At 46.9% G+C, this 20,178-nt stretch overlaps 1 protein-coding gene across 1 annotated transcript in view; it reads left to right on the forward strand.

Annotated features, from left to right (window-relative positions):
* Nucleotides 1-20,178, forward strand: part of FGF18 (fibroblast growth factor 18) — a 73,718-nt gene that overhangs the window by 41,337 nt on the left and 12,203 nt on the right. The window contains exon 5 of the mRNA XM_017830401.1: nucleotides 14,543-14,649. Coding sequence (XP_017685890.1) covers nucleotides 14,543-14,649 — 107 coding nt within the window. The remainder of the gene's footprint in view (nucleotides 1-14,542; nucleotides 14,650-20,178) is intronic.

Below are 20,178 nucleotides of genomic sequence, written 5' to 3' on the forward strand. Positions count from 1 at the left end.
AAAGCCCCTATGTTGGTGTCTGTCATCAAGACAGACCATATGCCCCTCCTGTTGCAGGGGAGCTGGAGCACAGCTAAGGAGTGATAGTTTCTAGCCCTGATGGTCCTGCTCAGAGCACACGGTTGAGCTGGGTGACCTCTGGAGAGCCTTCTCAGCCTGAATTGTTTTGTGTTGTGGTGAGTGTCTTTCAACACTGATTGTCAGAACAGAACTGGCAGGTAAAGCCATCAGTGATCGTTGCTCTGAATGCAGTGGTCCTCCTTTGGATGCATTCAGTGGGACCCTTAGGAAGTGTCTTTTGTGGTTTGTCCCCTTTGTGATTTTTTGAACTGATATTTTTGAGAATTTTTCATATTTAAAAAATTGGATGTAGGCAAAGTTTTGCATTCTGCTCCTTTAGTCCTTCTGCCGTTTCCCTCAACTTGAGGTGACCCACTTACATGGTAAGGATGATACCCTCTGCACAAGGGTGTATAAACTGTAGTTTATCTTAAAAGGTGTGTGCTGGGGAGTGGAGAAGCATGCTGTGTGATAACCCGCTATCATCTCTACTCCTTTCTGTACATGAATCCAGTTTGCTGTGTACTTTGAATGGAAGGAAGCAGTCACCAGCCTGGCTGCATCTGATGTCAGCCTCCCTCTCAGCAGCTCTCACTCTGTGGCTGTGCCTTCAGCCTCACTCCTCCTCCTCCTCAGTGCCTGACCTGGCTGCAGCCAATATCTGTCTCTCAGCAGGAGGAATCTGAGGAAATGCAGCAAACTTCAGCTCCTGGGGCTAAATTGTTGTGCTCTCTAACAGCGAACTGTGTTGAACTAATTGACAACCAGCTTTAAATGTACCCCAATCAAGCAAATGCATTGATTTATTTTTTCCTCTCTTACTGAGCACTAAGCGGCTTCCAGCTTGGTTTCCTCCCCAAGAAGTGGATAACTCATCTATTGTGTAGTAAAACTGATGGGCAATGTTGACCTCTATACAATCCTTTCAGTATTCTGAGGGAGGAAGGAGTTTCTTATGCTTCTGTGAATGTTTGACCACTTAAAAAAAGCCCAACCCAAAACCACACACAACAACAAAAGATGATCCATTTTCTCTGGATGTCTTTGAAAGAAGCTTAGTTTAGAGACAGAGTGGAGAGAAAGGCTATTGATTTTGTTTGACCTCCAAAGAGACTGTGGTCAGTATATTTTCCCTGTTGGAAGTGGTTCAGGTCTCTGAATTTCCATGTCAGCGTTTGTATTCTGAAGTGCACTGGAGCTTTTGCTGCTTCTTCAATAAATAGCAAGCTGTAGGGAAAGGTAATGCTGGTGTAGATTTATTTCCCTCTGGATCTGCCCTTCCTTTCTTTTTCTTTCCTATGTAGCTTGCTCATGTTGCTGATGAAGCAATTACAATCCTTTTCACTGAAAGCTGTGCAGGTTTGTGGCTTAAACTGAGACTACAAGCAACAGTTTTGTAATCTCTATCTTGCTTTCTCCAGGGCTAAGCCAGGTCCTTTACCAACCTCTTGCCTGCACCAGCAAGAAGTGAGATGCCTTCTTTTACAGAGTAATAAAGCCTCTAAAACCTGTCATCCTCTCCTCTATCCTGATTATTCTCAACCTACCCATAGGAAAACCTTCCTGATTTTCACACAGTCTCCTGCAGTGAAACAGAGTATTCTATTTGGGGACTGTGGTGGTATTAGAAACGCTCTGCTCAGTACAGGTCTGCGTAGTTTTGTAGATGTTCTTGTAAAATGGCTCATGAAAACTGATGTGCCTTTTCTCTGGCAGTTGCTTACCAAAGGATGGGTTCCAGGGATGGAAATACCTGTAGGATATGTTGATTGTCAGGTCTAAGAGTTCTTAAAGCTCTTGGGAGCAGCAGTGTCAGTCAGCATCTCTCCATGCCAAGGTGTCAACTGTGTTATCTCCTCCTAATTTAACAATAGTGCTTCACACAGCATGTTTTTGGGTTGTGTGCTTCCGCCTGCTTGGCGGAAGTTCAACACAGCCAGTTTGCTGCTGTCAGCACATCAAAGGGCAGCCTGATAAACCTGCCACAGTGTAATCAAGTCATAGGTAGAGTTGCTGATGTTGGATACCAGCTGCTGAGCTCCCCTGTGGGCTTTGCCAGCATGAGCTTCATTTCTAACCCACATGGACAGACGTTCCTCTTCATCCTAATCCCCTCTCTAGAGAAAGGGTTGGTCTTCTTGCCACTGCCAGCCTCACCTCTGCTTCTAGCTGTGTTCTGGGTCAAGGTGGAGGCTGCTGGTGCAGGTGCCTGAGAGCCTGTGGGATGTGTGGGCTGCTGACAATTCCACAGCATCAGTTTCTAACTTAAGCACTTCATTTTCCAGAGAGCAAAAGCCTAATGCATCCCTAAAAAATAATGAATGGTGGAAGATCTATTTGTGCAGCCTGTGCCAAGCCAAGCTGAGACTGCAGCCTGTGTTGCATGTGTAACTCTACTGACTCCCCAGAGCAGGACTGGTTCCCCAGAATCTTTTTTTGCTGTCTTCAGCCCAAACCTTCTCCTGACATCTGAATATTCAATTACATTAACCCTTTGCAAATGGCTCAGCAATCACCTCCTGGCTCAGGAGTCACCTTTGGGAGTGGTGAGAGAGAGCTGTAACTGTTAAACTGCTGCACAAATATGAAGGCAAGGTGGTGATGAAGAGGGAGCTTGTGGGAGGGGATGGACGTGCTCACAGCGATCCCCTAGCCCCAGGCAGGATGGGAGCCCAAAGCTGCCCAGTGCTGCCCAGCAGTGTTCACCCTGCATCTCCCCACTGGAAGAGCTGCTGGAGGTGTTTTCCATAGGTGCTGGCACTGGCCTGTCTGGCCATGCTGGGTGCTCGTGTCTCTCCTGGGTACTGCTGCTGCTAATTATCCCTTGGCCACAGTTCCCAAGGTTTGTGTAGCAAGTGGTGTCACCCGGTTTGCACTGGGCCAGTGAGTAGGACAGGGCAATGCAGAGGGGCTGCCATGTGGTCTGGGACAATGTAGTAATATTTATTACTACAATAATTAATTTAAATATTGTATTTATAATTATTACTTATAATAATAATTACTAATAAATACAGTAATTATTAGTATTCAAGTAATACAACAATATCCATCAACCCACTGCTTGCCTTGGGAGTGAGTAGTCCTGGGCTTGCAGTCTGAGCACAGAATGGGCTATTTAGGTGTTACCCACCTCAAGGTTTTGAAGCTTTGTTAATTAGTAAGCAGAAAGTTTTGCCAGAGCCTTAAGCAGCAGGTGATGGGCATGTTGTTGGAAGTATAGGTAATCCCAGGGAAAGCAGCAATGCTTTATGTTACCCCATTGCAGTGGCTTCTGTAAGGTGGTCAGCAAGACATTGTGATGATGGATCAGGAATATAACAGTTTGTTTTTAATGATCAACAGCAAAAACTAAGAGCATGTGGAGAAGCAAAGATGTCCTTGTGTTTTAAGTGCCTGTAATCAGTTTTTCAGAGCTGGGTACCAGAATATCCCTTTGATTCTCAAAGGTAATTGCACCTCTTAATTAGCTGGAGAAACACTCCCCACCCCAGCCTGAGATCTTGCTATATAAATTATAATTAACCCCTTGGCACTGGAAATTGAGATTTCCTGCCCCGGAGCACAAATGCAAAACGCATTAGCAGCACTTAATGTGAGCCACTCGCCCAGCGCAGCCGAGGGGTCAGCCCGACCCCCTCAGCCCGGAGGAACGTGGCAGGGAAGCCGTGGAAACCCGAGGGGAAGCACTAAATACACCATTTGAGGATGTTTGACCTGCTTTTTTTTCAGAGCTGCAAATGTCGCGGCAGGAAGGACAACACAGAACAAACCAAACCGGAGCCCGGCGGGGCGGTGGGAGCCGGGAGGGGCGGCTGTCGGGGCCGACATGGCCCGGTGCCTCGCCGTGAGAGCGGCCGAGCGCCGCCGCCCCACACACCTCCAGCCTCATCATTGTCTGCGGCCAGACACACTTGGCTGTGCCTGTTGTGTGCAGAGCCCGGCCGGGACCAGGCCACCCACTGCTGTCATTCACCAGCATCCTGCTTTTTTGTCTCCTTTTCATCGTGCCTGTTGGGGGATGAGCGGTAACTCCTCACACCGGAGGTGACCTGTGGAGAAGTGCCAGGTTGGGCAGCTGGCGGTGGGGAGGGGGTGGCCTGGCTGGGCTGCCCCGAGCCCGCCTGCACCTGCAGCGCTTCCCTTCCCGCTCCCCTCACCCGCATCGTCACCTCACAGGAGGGCCAGGCCTGGTGGGCACCTGGAAAGCTATCTGCTTTCATAGAATCACAGAAAGGTTTGGTTTGGAAGCAATCTTAAAGACCAGCTAGTTCCCCACCAGGAGCTTGCGCAGCAGCTCTTTAGCTCACCTTAGCTGGTTCTCTTGCTCCTTCGGGGTCTTGGATGGAGAAGTGGCTCTCTGCTGGCATAGGTCAGTCAGCAGCTTTTTGCCAGGCTCTAACGCTCTTGGAGCAGGTGGTGTTGGCCAAGGGCTGCCTCTTGCCCCATGGGCCATGTGGTGTGTCCTTGGGCTCCTCTCTGCCAGTGGCTCTGGGTCATACTGCTGCTTGCTGAGCTCAAGTGGTGGCAGCAGTGGGGGGTGACTTGGCCACCTTGGCAAAGGTCTAAGGTGGCTTCTTCCCCTTGTGACAAAAGTGAGGGGCAGCCCTGCTTGGCACGTGGATGTGGCCATTATGACTGCCTGTAAATATTTCAGGTCTGCTGTGTAGAAATAGTGGTGGCAAACTCCTTTCTCCTATGCACTCCAAAAGTTGTGGAGGGAGATAAAAAGAGGAGAATAAGAAGGTGTCCCAGTGGGGAGGAGGGATGTGCTTGCAGGATAGCAAGTGGGATAGCAAGTGTTGGAAGGAAGGTTTCTGCTTTGGGTTTTGTCCTTTGTCTCTATGTCTGAAGACTTTTAGAATGAATTATGTGCTGATTACAGCACTAATCAAAGTGTCCTCCAAGCTAAACAAGCTCTGTTGATCCATGTTTGGATAGGTATGGGCTGGACACCTGCAGCAGTGGTGTCCCCTGCCAGGGCATCTGCCATCTCAAGGGGACATCCCACCCTTCAGGTGGGGAGAGGAGGGCAGGATGCTCCAGTGCAGTGAGGAGAGAAAGGGCTGAGAAAATTTTGGATGGAAACATGGGACTGACTCTGAGCTTTAAAGGTGACCTGAGTCTCCAGATGAACTGAGATAAATAACAAATAATATAAAATCATACAGATTTTATGCTCTTAATGCTGATTCTTTAAACTTAGAATACCACAAGAATGAACTATTGGAGATATTACCTCTTTTCTTTGCTGCTCTTGTTTATAATGCCACAGATGAGGACTGGCTTAGTTCTGTACTTGATTTAATTTTTATGTTAAGATTTAACATGGGATCTGCTTTTCTTAATCCAAATGCTTATGGTTTGAATGCAGAATTATATTTGAGATTTTTAAAGTGCCTTTATTAAAACATAAAACTAATTTTACAGTTCTGACAGGTCTTATTTAAATACCCAGTGCCAGATGCCTTTTGTCCCAAATGACTCTAGAAAAGAAAAAAAAAGACTTTTAAAATTTCTCATGCAATTAAAATGCAGTAAAAGGCAAGTAAATAGCCTTACATATGCTGAGGACCAGGGGTAACAGTTTAAGAAAAGTCTCATGATAAATGCATTTCCAAAAATAAATATGTGAAACCAAAGGTGCTAAAGGGAGAGTTAATGTGATACCTGATTTTTGTTGGTTGTTGCATTATATTTGTAGCTGCTGCTCTGAGAATAGTTGCAGGAATTGTGCTATGTCTGTAGGGAGAGACCTTTTCAAAGAGACTGGTGCAGAGGACCCTTCCCCAAGGTCCTTCACCTGAGGGACTCTTTTGGGTGCAGCTGGTTCCAGGTGTGTGTCCCCAGGTGCTGTAGAGGGTCAGTTCTTGTCCACTTCTTTTAAACCTTACCCGAAAATAGTCATACTCTCATGTACTCTTACCTAAGAGTGATGATTTTCTATACTTCATTTAGTAATACTTTAATTATTTGGGAAAAGGGAGCTTCAGCAGCACAAGCATTAAGAAGTCAGATATCTTTGAAATTGTGTTTGCAACCATTTTTAAGAGCAAACCCTGCTAAAATCTTAAAACACAGAGGAATTTTCCCCATGTGCCAGAACATTTTCTTCTGTTGGGTTGCACTGCTGCCTCTGCTCCTCTGGATTCCAGAGCCACAAGAATCCCATTGAAAACACCAGAGCATCCTGCAACTTTATTTTCAGCATATTTTTTACTTTCTGGAGAAGGGAAGATTACAATGAGCTCCTTTGAGAAAATGCATGAGCATGCTTATGTTCTGATCCATAAAATTAATTATCCTAATTTCAGCTTTTACTGGCACAGAATAAGAGCCTTGCTTGGTAGAACTTAACATCTTTGTGTATCGGGCACATTTGATAATCTTAATTCAACTAACACTGGAAATGCTTTATGCATTTCTCCCGATCAGCCCCGTTTTGGAGCACTCACAAATGTGACAGTGGAACCTGGATGGAGTGTGTGAAACCATCCCAGGGGTTGGCACACAGGAGAGATTGATGTGTTTGGGACTCCTTGGTAAGAGGATATGGTGGTGCTGACATCACACCTCCTTCATCGCTGAGGAGGAGCAGCCAACCCTCAGCTTGCCTGAGGGAGGTGGATGAGTGCTGCAGGGTATGTGTGGTCTGTCCTGTGCTCCTGGCCACGAGTAGAGCAGCTTTGGAGAAACAAGAGTACATGGGGTTCCCGTAGTTGTCATTCTCTCCTTATTGTTATTTTTGTGTACATCAGTGTTTTTATTGGGTTCAGCTGAGACTGGGAACAAGAGAGTCAAAATAACTTCATCAGGATTTGTTCTTGTGGTAATTCTAACCCTCTGTGGGGATGGGAAAGGTTCATGCTCTTTCCAGACCCGAGAGACTCCAGTGCTTTGGATGCCTTTCAAGGAAGTGCTCAGGGCCAGGTTCTGAGGTCGTTGTCTGTTGGGCTTGACTGTGTCAGCAGGAGTTTATTCAAATGAGAATGATCAAAGACATTAGGGTTTGGCCCTTTACTTTTCATTTTAGGTGCTTTTTCAAGCATAACAGAGCTTCTGAACTTTTTCGAGGCTCATCCTTCACTAATTCCAAACTCAGAGCCTGGTGACTTGTCAAGCAGTTTTCCTGCCTGTGTAGAAATACTGTCCACTTGAGCTGTGTTTGGAGGCAGCAAGACACCCTGGTGAGATAGAGGAATTTCTGTGCTAACATTTTGAACGTTTCTCTTTCCAGGCTTACTTCGTAGTCATGGCGAGTTTGCAGGTGGCAAAGTTCAGGGCAGAATTTGTTCACTGCAGTTCCCACCCAGGCATTTTAAAGCACACAACCTATCCGCCTCCACTTTTACTGAATCTTGTCTAAATAAGCTTATTCACCATCGTTGAAGCAACTGCCAAAATATTTTTAGTGTCTCTTATGGTGAATTATGTATAAAACATCTGCAAGAGGCCAAGTCTGATCTCCCACTACTTAATTCTGTTTTCTTAGATCTACTAATGGGTGCAAATGGCTCCATGTCAGAATGACAGTATTTTACATTCATTTTTCATGTGGGTAAACGATGACCAACCTGTGGGTAGTGCAGGCTTGGGCCAGTAATATGGTACTTATAGCTCAAATTTTTGTTGTTATTGTTGTTTTTGAGGTTTTTTGTTTGTTTGTGTTTTTTTTGTTTTGGTTTTTCACAGAGTCACAGATTCAGGGATTTATTAAAGTTTTATATAAGTTGGACAAAAATCTCTAAGACCTACCTTTGTATTTATTCTGATCTTACATCAACTAAACTATCAAACAATTTCCTTATGCATGGACTAATAAAAGAGTTGGATTAGCACATTTTAATTAAGCTTCTCCCAAGATGTGGTGAATAACAGTGAGTTTGTAGGGACTGTGTCTGGAAGCTTTGTCATCCTGGGCAGTTCAGAGAAGAGGACTTCTTTGTTTTAGAATCCCCTTTTTAGCTTGATATTGCCATTCTGTCATAAACAATACATCTCCTACAGGGTGGGGAGGCAGAACCTCCACGAGATGGTCCCTGAGATGCTTGGGGAACACCAGCAGCTCAGCATCGTTCCCTGGGCATGACTTGTTAGCTACTGCTGAACTGGTATGGGAATTTTTTGGGTGGGCACATCCCTCTAGGTAAGCCCTCTGTAATGTTCAAGGTCAGGTTGGGTGGCTCACTGAGCAACCTGATCTGCCCACGGCAGAGGTGTTGGAACTAGCTGAGCTTTAAAGTCCCTTCCAATCCAAACCATTCTATGATTCCATGTTTCTGTGAATGGCTTAAACAGTGGAGGTTTCACTAGTGTGAGTGATATTTTATGACCTGAACATCTCAGGCTCTGTGGGTTAACTGCAGCACAGTGTGTCACGCCTGCACGTCTGTCCAGGGCTGGGCACTCAGGCTGGCGTGGTTGGCACCGACATGGATATTTCTGCATGTCTTGGCCCTGTGTCCTCTAGACATGCCCAGGGAGTGCCAAGGGATAGCTCAGTACACTGGAAGTGGGACAGGAGCCTTGTTGGTGTTAGGTCGTTGTTTGTGGGTGGGGGTGCCCGAAACCATCTCCCAGAGACCGAAGCTCTTATCGGCTTGTGCAGAGATGAAACCCAGATGAAGGTGTCCCAGGTGGTGTTCCCAGGAAGGGGAACGTTGCTCCTTGTGCTGTGATCCATCACACTGAGCCCTTGGGGCAGTGGCAGAAGGGCAGGGGGAGCAGACAGCTCCCTGGGCTGGGGAGGGGGGAGCTCTCACCAAAGCCGTGTCCAAAGCTGCTCTCCCAGTGTGTTCCACCCTGCAGGCGGTGGTAGAGGTGGGACCCTGAGGCCATACAGGGGTCTTTATCAGCACTCCAGGGACTTCCGATGTGGATGTGTGTGAAGTCCTTTGTGTGGAAGTATTTACAGGATCAGGTTGCTGCAGTGTAAGTGCCTTTGAGGTCTCTGCTGCATTATAGATTTTCTTCTGATGTCTCCCATGCAAATATTTAACCTGACTAGTTCCTGAGAGCTACTGAGGCTGTTCTGCAGGTTGCAGGTTGTCTCTGCAGTCTGTCATTTGTTCACACAGAGCCCTTGGTCCTACTCCCCTTCGCACCCCATGATGGGGCAGAAAGATGTGCTGTGGAGACTTGGCACTTGGTGCTCCGAGGGGCCTCACACACTCCACGCACTCCAAATTGTCTTTGTCTCTCACTGCAACAGTTAGTGAGGGACAGATATGGTGTTTAAAAGAAAACCTCATTTAAGGTAACAGCATTTTTAAAAGCCTGTGTCAGGACTGGGAGCGCTGCTCCCCAGGCAGACCCTGTGCTGACACCGAGCCCTTCCCTGGCTCGTGCAAATTGGTGGCTTAAAAATGAAAATTACTGGAGCCTGGCTCTTGGAGCTGCTTTTACTGCTCCTCCCCACCAACATCCCTTTTAATAATTTGACATACATATACTCTGCTCACTCAGGACAGACACGATGAGCTCATTGCAGTGGTATGTGGGTCAGAGCTCTGCCCTCCTGAGCACCAGCCTCATTGATTGGGGTGGTTACTCCTGATTTGCACCTGAATATTTGAGAGGGGAGTTGGGTTCTATTGTTCATAACTATTAAATATCGTACAGTTTGCAGGACTATGCAAGTGTGCAAACAAAACTTAGGGATGCAGCCTAGATTCCCTTACTGGTCCATAGCCTTTGGGCTTCATTAGACCCTCCAGACTTTACCTAATTTTGGCATTATTCCCTCATCATTACATCATGAATGTGGAGACAGGGTCATTCTCTCCTATGTTGTGGTCATGTAAGGGATTCACGTGGTTTTAGTAGCGGGTAGGCAGTGTTTGAACAGGTTTCAGCTATTTTAAGCACACTTGCCTGTGCTGGGAGTCACACGAGAAGATTCAGTCTTACCAGAGAGTGGATTTTGCTCTCCCATCAGATGCAATATATACAGCATGAACTATGGAAATGTGCTTTGTCTTGGTTCATAGCGCCAGAGTAACAAAATGGGAAAGCTGCTCTCTATCCCAGATGCTCTGCTCCCAGCCTCAGGGTATCAGTACATCCTTCCTCTTCATTCACTGGAAATGGTTTCAAGGCTAAGAAACTTTGTTTCATTAATACAAGTGCAACTAAAGCAACAGAATCTTGGTCCTCTGTGAGAGTCTTTTCCGCTGGAAATCTGTTTTAGCTGGCTGCCTTCAGGGTGCCTGTGAGCAGTGTCAGTGGCTGTAGTTCCTTCTCTCTATGACTCCTTTTGCAAGGTTTTTACCTGCAAAAAAAAATCCAGTCCTTCTGCACACTCCTTGTGTTCTCTCCTTTCTCTTTTTATTTATCTGAAACCGAGGATTTTGTGATAGGTACATGTAAACCTTACGCTTCTCAGGTGTCCTCTTTCTCCTCTCTTTCCCTGTACTTTTCTGGCTCCCGTCCTCCCACTCCCAGGAAATATTTGAAAGATAATTCGGCATATTTTCTGCCACCTTCACATATCTCCCTGACTTCATGTTTTCTTAGCTGGAAGATAGCTTTTCGACATATATATATGTAATCCTTTTCACCTAGACTTGTGAGGAATTCCAGTCTCTTCCAGTGGGAGTTTTCAGGAAGGTTTAGGTTAAATGGACCAATAAGGCAAAAGCACAAAAGCATGTAGCAGGAGATCTCACTCTCTAAAGACATCTTTTCTCTTCTCCTCCCCCCCCAGCCCCTGGAAAATATATCAGAATATCTAGCTGTCAAAGAATTTAAACAATAATACCTGATCTGAAGACTGGAGTACAGGGCCTTTGAAAAGAAAGATTGTAATCTCTGTACAGTGTATCCAGGGACGGATGGAGCTGGAATTCAGGTGTGCTGAGCAGCAGAGTCCTGCGGGGATATTGCTCCAGCATGGTGGGACTCATTTTACCTGAGCTCTCCGTGGAAATTCTCTTGGATTTTCCCTGTTGCTTTCATTGTGGCCGTGGCGTCTTTGTCATGGAGACAGATGCCAAGTCCACTTTGAATTAATCTAAAATTAATGACTGAGCTTTTCTGCTGCTACCTGTGAGTGGGGTTGGAGACACCAGCAGCCCCTTGTGCTGGGTCAGCCTCTGCCCCCCCAGGAAATCTTGTTGCAGCATTCAGGGCTGGGATTCATCCCAGCTGATTTTAGATGTGTTGTTCAAGGTCCCTGTCCCTGCTCTTCAGAGAATTTAGGGAGATGCCTGTTTTACAAAGAAGCATCAGCTGCCAAGGATGCTGCAGACTGGAAGCCAACTGGGTTATAACCCACCCTAAAGCCTCACTGGTCTCCCTTGTAGGAAAGGCAGTCAGGGATCCCTAAAAATAAGAAGATGTTTCCAACATCATAAGAGTCAGATTTTTTAGAAGTGGGTACCTGTGGGTGGCCTTGGCCTGTACTGGGGCAGCTCAGGCCACAGTGGGGATCAGACATCATCTGCTGAACTTCCTTCCCTGTGCTCCCCACTCCTGGCCATTGGGTGCAGGATGATCTCTGAGGGTTGCAGGCCCCTTGGGGCGCTGGGCTGTGGATGCTGGTGTGTTTGCTAGCATGGGTGTCCCACTGGATGCTGCTTATCCACTGCTGCTTGGTCTGGGCTATGGCACCAGCCTGGGAGGGATCTCAGCACTGCTGTAACCTTTGCGGCCCACGGGAAAGGTGACTTCCATTTAGTTCTAAATTATGACATTATTTTATTAGATCTTTAAACTTTATTTAAATTTTTTATTTAAAAAGGGGGAGGAAGGTATCATATTTTAATTAGTAGCGGGGTGCCAAAAGAGACCTAGATTAATTATTTGAAATCACTCCATCCAGATGGTTTTAATTTTCACAGCAGGGAACCGGCATCTTTTTAAGGTGATATTTTTCAAATTAAAATCAGCTTGGATATTACTCATACTGGCTGCAGAGCGAGGGGGTGGGGAGTGTGAGCCGGCGTGCCCCATGTTTGTCCATCTGAGCGTGGGTTGCCCATGGGGATCTGTGTCAGAGAGGTGTGAGCTGCTGCCTGTCCATGGGGACTGCAACTCCAGGTTCTTGTGTTGGAGTGTTTTGTCGGCATTAGCTCCTGCTTTGGCTGGCCAAAGCCGGTGCCTGATATTCACCGTTCTCAACAGCTTTAGTTGCAGCACTGAGGCTGGAATGGATGGGAAATGCCTTGCAGCTTAGAAGGGAACCTGTGGCATCCTGTTCTTGCCTGTGTGGAGCCCTCGCTTGACCCCTTCGGTGGGTGGCCCCGCATCTGCTTGTGTGCCTGGGTGGTTTGGACACTGTGGATCTGTGGGCAACTCCTTGGTGCTCTGGGCGTTGGCCATGGTTCTCGGACCAGTCTTTGCTGGCTCCATAACCTTCACTCATGTGCTGACTGCTGCTCTCCCTCTCTGAGGTTGACCAGAGAGGGCCCTCTATTCCTGTTAGAGGAACCCCTTTCAAAGTCATCAAAGGTAGATAGGGGTTTTTTGCTGTTCCCTTGTCTATTAATGCTGTGTTGCATCTGAGCAGCCTCCCTGAACTTCTTGGAGCAGTGAGCATTCCCCAGGTTATCTACCATGTTGGTCATCCTTGAGGACTGTTCTTTGGCCTGTGCCATCCTCCCCATCCTGGCTGGGCTCACCTTGATATCCTCACTGTGATGGGTTATTTCTGGATCACGTGGCCTTTCCCCACAGGAGTGGTCACAGGTTTGATACCACCTTGGCAGGTGTGGGGAGAAAACGTGCAGCACCCAGTTGTTCCTTGCAAGCTGCTCTCCATCACCGACTCCCAAGCCCATGATGCATTTCTGAAAAACTTAAATAAATATCCATATTTGTGCATGATTGCAACTAATATTCTGCTGTAATACTGGCATTACCCCACTTGCTGTCAGAAAGAAGTTATAATTTAAATATCCCCTGTGATAACAGATTTAACTGGAAACCCCTGAACCTGCAGATGTGACTGAGCTGCAAAGGGAAAACTCCATTTAGGGCCCTTGTGAGCTAAAAGTTTGTGATATTTGCACTGCTGCAGAAGCCAAAAGCTGACTTTACAAGTGGGAAAAATATTAATGTGTTTAAATGAAACAAACTCCCATTTCTATCCCCATGGTAAATCCTTACAATGAATGTATTTGCTCTTAGAGGGCTTTAAAGCTTGAAATATGAATGCTGAAAAGAATGTGACTTTTTGCAGCACAGATCAAACATTCTCCAGAGTTTGGCATAAGCTGTGTTTCTACGGCAAGGCTGGGATCTTACAGGCGTGAGTATTTCCAGAGCAGGACCGTGCAGTTGCACTTGCTGACACTTACACATTCTTGCATTGTGTTTCAACCATGTCTCCTTTCTCCCCCTCCATATCGGAGATGGATCTGAAGCAAAATGTCCAGTCTGCCTGTTCCTGCCTCTCCGGGGAAATTCCCAGAATCTGAATCTTGAGCATGACTGGAATTTGTGTTTAGATTAGAGCTGGAATAAAAGGCTGAATGTGGACGTGTCTGGGTTTTTGAGATGATGATGGCACACTGCTCATCTAGGTGGCAGCTTGGCCCCTTCTGCAGATACAGCTGTGTCAGAGCAGGTGGTTTAGGAAGATGCAGCAGAAATCTGTCCTCTGCCATAGCTCCTGGTGATGCTGCAAACCAGCTCTGGCATCAATAAATGTGTGAGACACTGTGGGATTGGCCGTGTGTCTCCCATCGAGAGCTGAAGACCTGGACCTGGACTGCCAGAAGGCAGTTTGTGGCATCCTGGAAGCACAGCTAGACATGGAGGACATCTGTAGGGTGAGTGTGTATTAGACAGAACAAGCAGTGCCAAATTTCTCCCTTGCTAGCTGTTGTGGTGATCTTCAGGAGATCACTGCGATGTTTTGTACCAGGAGCATGTGGCATGACCACTTCTATGCAGTGTTTGACGGATGCTGGCTGTGGGGAAAGGATTTTCTTTCTTGCCATGGTAAGCTTACATCTTCATGAGAATAAAATCTATGTTCTTACCCTCCAAGAACCCTCCTGCAATGTGAAGGAGAGCACTGTCATTGATACAGGCTGCCCAGGGCAGTGGCGGAGTCACATCCCTGGAGGTGTTTAAGAGACGTGCAGATATGACACCTGGGGACATGGTTAGTGGTGGCTGTGGCAGTGCTGGGGGAACAGCTGCACTCAATGATCTTAAAGGGCTTTTTAACATCAAGCTAATATTGCTGATGGTGTGGCAGGGTTGGTGTGGACAGATGGAGCACACACATGTGTATGCCTCCTTTGTGCTAAAACCAGCATTAAACCTGGACCATCCACGCAGGAGTTAGTGGAGAGGTGTCAGTTTTGCACCTGTGACTAAGCTGTGAGCTCAGCCCCAGAGTGGTCCCTTGGGTTGTTCCTGTGCGGAGCATCCCAGGGTGGTTCAGCTGGAGGCAGTGGGACAGTGCAGGTTGCACCCTGTGACTTAATGGGACCACACTGGTAAATGCTTTTTTTTCTTCTTCCTTTACAAGCCCAGCTTCTAGTGGAAACAGACACTTTTGGCAGTCAAGTCCGGATCAAAGGGAAGGAGACAGATTTCTACCTTTGCATGAACAGGAAAGGCAAGCTAGTGGGGAAGGTAAGTGTTTCCTATTAATTAATTTGTAACCTGAGTGTTACCCTTAGCAGCCTCGTCTGGGCTGTAAGGATGTGTTCAAGCTTCGCCTGTCAGCCTCAAATGAGAAGCAGGATGGAGGGGATGTGGAGTTTGTGAGGCTGCCCATACCCTCCCAGCCTCCCCAGCCCCTGCCAGACAGCCCTCAGCCAGGCTGGGATCTCCAGTGGTGCCTCAGATGTGGATGGGTTTGTGCTTCACGGTTGTGTTCAATTGACATGAGATGTCATGTCAGCATCCCAGTGCCATGGATGGCACTCCACAATAACTTCCTTATTTGGTCTTTCTTTGGGGGGAAATGCGAATATAAATTTCCCTCAAAAATTCCTTTTAGGGGGAAATTAAAAATAAAAGGGCAAGTGGAGCACTGTGCTGTGGGGGGTGTAGGCAACATAAGGCCCCTTCCTCTCAGTGGTGAGCCAGAGGATGGTGTGACAGAGCTCATGCTTGAATTCCAACACCGTGCTGGAGCTGGGCCTCATGGTTCAGTGTTACAGGAATTTTTTTATTACTTTGGATCCCCCCTGAATGGAACCATGTAACAAATTACAATGTGTTTACCCATCTAGCTTAACTTCTTTGCATTTTTTTGTGTATTAATTTGTTTTTGTAATTAAAGCAGTTCTGTATTGTTGGCGAAGCTGGAGGCTTGCTAAGCAGGCAGGGGCTTGTGCAAAGCTAAATTACTACCAAAATAAAAGGAAAATAAAACATCCCAGCCTTCCAACCCCTGCTGCCCACACTTTGCACCACCAGGCATTCAAATCTAGCATCTTTGTGGCTGTGAAAAAGGAAAGCTTGAGTCAAGGCAGTGAAAGCCACGCTCCCAAACAAAAATCAGAAACCAAATGGCTCTGATGAAAAATGATTTACTTTTGTGGTCCCGGGTGTGACACCTGCGGGACACTGCCCTCCCCAGCAATCCCCCCCTCCTCCCCTTGTGTGTTCCTCGGGAGCAGTGTGGCTTCTCTGTCGAGGCTCAGTCCAGATCATTTGCTGCCAGCTGTGCCCTATGCCTGACCCGCTTCGGAGCTGCCTGTCGAGGCATCCAGAGCACTGCTCTGGACTGGGGGAGACTTGGAGATTGGTGCTCCGGCAGGACTGGACCGAAGCCGCCGGTTCTCTCTGCTTCCTGCCCTTGTGCAGTGCGATTGCAACACCATGTGAGACACTGTAGTTTGATCTTGGACAGGGAAATTCATTGTTTTAACCAGATTTAGCTGGTTAAATGTAGATGGGTATCTCAGGATACACATTGGATGCTTTCAAAGGTTGCATTGGACACAAACCTGACTTTGATTTTTTTTTGTGCTCTAATTTTCCATCCTTTAAATGTGATGATAGCGTTTTTCCCTGCAATGTTATAAGGATAATTTTGTTAATGTTTATGAGGTGCTGATACCACAGTTATGGAGACCTTAGAGGCACTCAAATTAGACGGGGTGAAACAAGCGCAAAATCTTACCTTTTTCTTTAGTAGACCTTTCCCCAAGTGGATCAGCAATGGCACACGGTGCAGCCCACAGCCTTTCCTGCTCTGTGCTAAGTGCCCAGGAGCATCCTGGCAAAGTCAGCACCTATTTTTCAAAACATACATTATATTTGTATATAGTGTGTGTTTAAGACTCATCCCTTGATTTGGTCCATTGGGTGCCAAGGCAGGACAGTTCTTTAGCTCGTCACCTTTCACGCAGCATGAACCATTTTTTTCCCCCTGATATGCTTTTCATAGCATTAAGTTGGCAAATGGTTTGTTACAAAAAATAAATGAGTCTATTCTTGTAAATATGAGCCTTCCCACCCCAGCCTGCTGACAAGTTCACAAACCAGCCGACCTGAGCCGGAGGGGGTATGGGACATGGCGTTTGGAAAGAAAATGTTCCAGACGTGTTGCCCATATTAACAGCTTCTCATGCGCAAAAAAAAGAAAATAATAGCATGTCTTCTTGATACCAAAAGAACGTGGTTTTAATTATTATCATAGTTTCAGCTCTCTTTGTGGCAAGAGTTTGAGGGAATGCTTTTTAGCTTGAATGCTCTAAACAGCTAGTAAACCCCAAGGAAAACATTAGATAAAAGTTACGCCTGGGCTTATACAAATATTTAAGTTCCGTCTGGGGGTGGAGGGGAACGAAACCCATAAACTGATTGTTTCACGGTTGTCCCAGTATGTTCATTTGGCCAGAGAGGAACCGTGGGACCAAACCGGGTCTTTTCCTCTGCTCATTTCCTATAGCCTTACACAGCATAATCCCCAACAATACCAGCACATGCCATCTGGCTTTATTCTGCTCCTCAGTCAGCAGTCTTGAGTCCCCCCAGTTGAAAACCTGCTTTGAATTTAGGCCCTTTTATGTCCCATAATAACCTAGAAAGTGTATTATGGGCTGGAGCAGGCTATGACAGGTATCCATAAGGAGGGTAGTTTACACTCCCACCTGTAAAGGGAGAGGAGAGAACAGCCCTGCTTTTCTGGGCTGTCCAAGGGCAGGGTAGAATGGACTTGGCTTCCTGCAGAGCTGCCATGTGGGAGGTGAGGGTGCTACTGCAGACTGTGGCAAGGGAGACACCACTTTTCAGAGCAAGATACAGAAGCAGGGGAGACAAGTAATGTCTGTAAGGAATGCAGAAGATTTGAGAAGAATGGGGAAAGAGCTAAGCACATATTTGGGTTGATCCAGAAGTGTCTTCAGAAGATGCTCCAAGCAATCCCACTAATGTTCTTCCATGGCATTAGATGGATTGCATCTTTCCCACATCCAGCGATATTGTTTCCTGTTGGCTTCATTTTGAGAACAACTCCACTTCTCAGTGCATTAAGTGACTCCTTGAGCTCTTCCAGGAAGGAGAAGAAGGTGGTGGTGCTGAAATGTATCTCCTTAGTGGGCTGGGACTCAGAATGCAGTGTGGTGAATGTCTGCTGTGTGCTGTGCTCCATGTAATGCTGCTCCATTGATACTGCAACTCTGCAGGCAACTCCTGCACTGCTGGAAAAGTGGAGGAGTCCTTCTTCTGAGGGAGGATGTGGCTACAGAGAAAACTCCAGAAACAGGAATAAAGTTAGAAAACTGATAGAATGAGGTCTATCACAGATCATCCCTTCGAGCTGTACAGAAAGTGAGTGCACTAAAGTTGTATCCTGAGAGAACTGCATCGTTGCATCAGTTCTGCTCCTGAGAATTGAAGCCTGTGAGCATGTGATTCTATAAAATAGGTGGTTTCCCACCAAAAACACATGCTGACTTGCACCATTTCTCTTTAGGTTTTCTTTCAAAAATCCTCAGTGACCTGGTGTCCACACGTTCTCAAAATCATTGTAGTAGATGTGCATTATTTTTGTTAAAGAATTTTTCTCTGAGCTTAATGTGAGCAGTGGGGAAAAGGTGTTTGGTGAAAGGTAGGAAGCCATGGCCAGTTGGATGGCTGAGGCAGTGCTTCAGGCTGGGGACAGGTAATTTGGGTGCCTTCCGGGGACAGCTTTGCTGATGCCACGTCTGCAGTGCTGGAGCCCTCTCAGCACTCACAAAGCACTGACAAGCAGTGCTGAGCTCGTGCCCTCAAGCACAGTCCAGCTCCTGAAAAAAACTGTGCCAACCAAAGCATGGCAGTGCCAGGAGCATGTCATTGGTGCTGGGGGCTGGAGGTGGCATGGCTGTGCTGGCCACCTCTCCGTGACCAGCACCACTGTGCTGCTGCCACTTACAGCATAGACCTGCCTCTCAGACATAAGATTTTTTTCTGGTATGATAACTGCTTTCCAAGCCAATATATTTCTTAATGTTACCAGAAAGTTGCTAATACCATATGGCAAGGCTCTCTGTATTTTTGCAGGACAACAAACAAATTGTTGCTAGATGCCAGACTGCTCTGGCAGAGCTTTATCACTGATGCCTGCCAGCAGTAGCCTTTAGGGGATAGTAATAATTTGGGATTGTTTACATTACAGCTTTAAAATAGGGGTTTTCTTGAAGCATGTGTGTGTTTACTCAGAAAAGTTGGCTAAAAAACTGTGACAGCATCAAGGAGTGAAGGCACCCGCTATGACCCCTGAATGTGCTCTTGGCCCTTTATAACCCCTCTGGCCTCATGGGAGAGGGCATGTGTTGTGTTACAGGAACTCCAGGGGCTTCAGTGGGAGCCATCCTTTGTAGGACAAGGAGACTTACCTGGGTGGGAGAGACCAGGTGATTCTCCAAAGCCTTACTCATATACCTGGAGCAGCTTTTTCATCGGTTGGCTTTGGTCAAGGTCGAGGTTAAGATTTCTTGAAAAGCTGCCTTTGAAACACTGCTGGTGGAGACTCCAGGCCAGGGGGCTGAGGCAAGGAGACTTAGGGATGAGCTCTGAGCCCTATGCCCTTTACATGCCCCAGTCCTGCATGGCAGGGTGCGAGTCCTCCTGGTGTGCCAGGGCTGTCCTGGCAGCCGGGTGTGCTGCAGAGCTGCTGGGAGGTGTGTGGCGAGGGCAGGGGCACACCGAGGTTTGCAGTTTGGAACTCTGATGCAGTAGATGAGGTGTTTACCCTCCTTAGCTTGGATGTTTAAAACCACACCTAACTGCGTCTTGGATTTGGGGCAGAACTCTGAGTTTCACAGGGGTTTGATGCTTATCCAGATTTTTTCCTGGAGTTGCACAGTACTCAGGTTGCTTGAAAGGGGCTTGTAAAACCTAACAATTTCTGGAGCTGAATGCTGAATTTGCAACATAAACATGACCAGAATTGGTGGGGTGTCGTGTTTAATAGTGTGCGTTTTGTGGATCTCTCTGTGGCATGTTCAGCCATAAACTATTCTGACTTGGCATCTCATTTGAAAGCAAAACTTGACATGGCTTTTGCTGGGTCTCACTCAGATCTTGTTTTGAACTGCAATCCGGTTCTTCATATGGGGAGGTTGGTCCTTTTTTGAAGTGAGTTGTTCCCAGGCTTTCACTCCCCCGTGAGTTTGTTTTAGTTTAAGTCATCTAAATAAATGCCTTCAGTGGAGCCTGAAGCCAAGCAGTCTTGGACCCTGCCATACTTTGAACAGAGGGACCTGATTCAATATCAGTCTCAAGTGACCAAAAATCTGGAATCAGGGCCTGCAAGATTGTAAATGTCTTAAAAGCAATAAGATGACAAAACCACTTTTCTTTTGGGTAAGCCATTGGAATCTTCTACATTCACCTGATCAGGCTTTTTTCCTGCAACCCATGGAAAAAAAATTGAATTATTGTTCTGAAAACATAGAAGCTGAGATTCTCACAAAATTAAAAGCAGAAGTGGAAGCTAAAATCAGCAATTCTTTCCTTCCATTCAACCCCCCAAACACCATCGAGAAGCTGGAGAGCAGCTCTGTGGGAAGGGCCCTGGGGGTCCTGGTCAGTGGCCAGTTGGCCCTGAGTCAGCAGTGCCCTGGCAGCCAGGAGGGCCAACCCTGTCCTGGGGCATCAGGGAGGGGATTGTCCTGCTCTGCCCTGCCCTGGGGCAGCCTCACCTCAACATTGGGGCAGTTT

This window comes from Lepidothrix coronata, unplaced genomic scaffold, assembly GCF_001604755.1.
Source record: "Lepidothrix coronata isolate B3197 unplaced genomic scaffold, Lepidothrix_coronata-1.0 Scaffold178, whole genome shotgun sequence".
Lineage (NCBI taxonomy): Eukaryota > Metazoa > Chordata > Aves > Passeriformes > Pipridae > Lepidothrix > Lepidothrix coronata.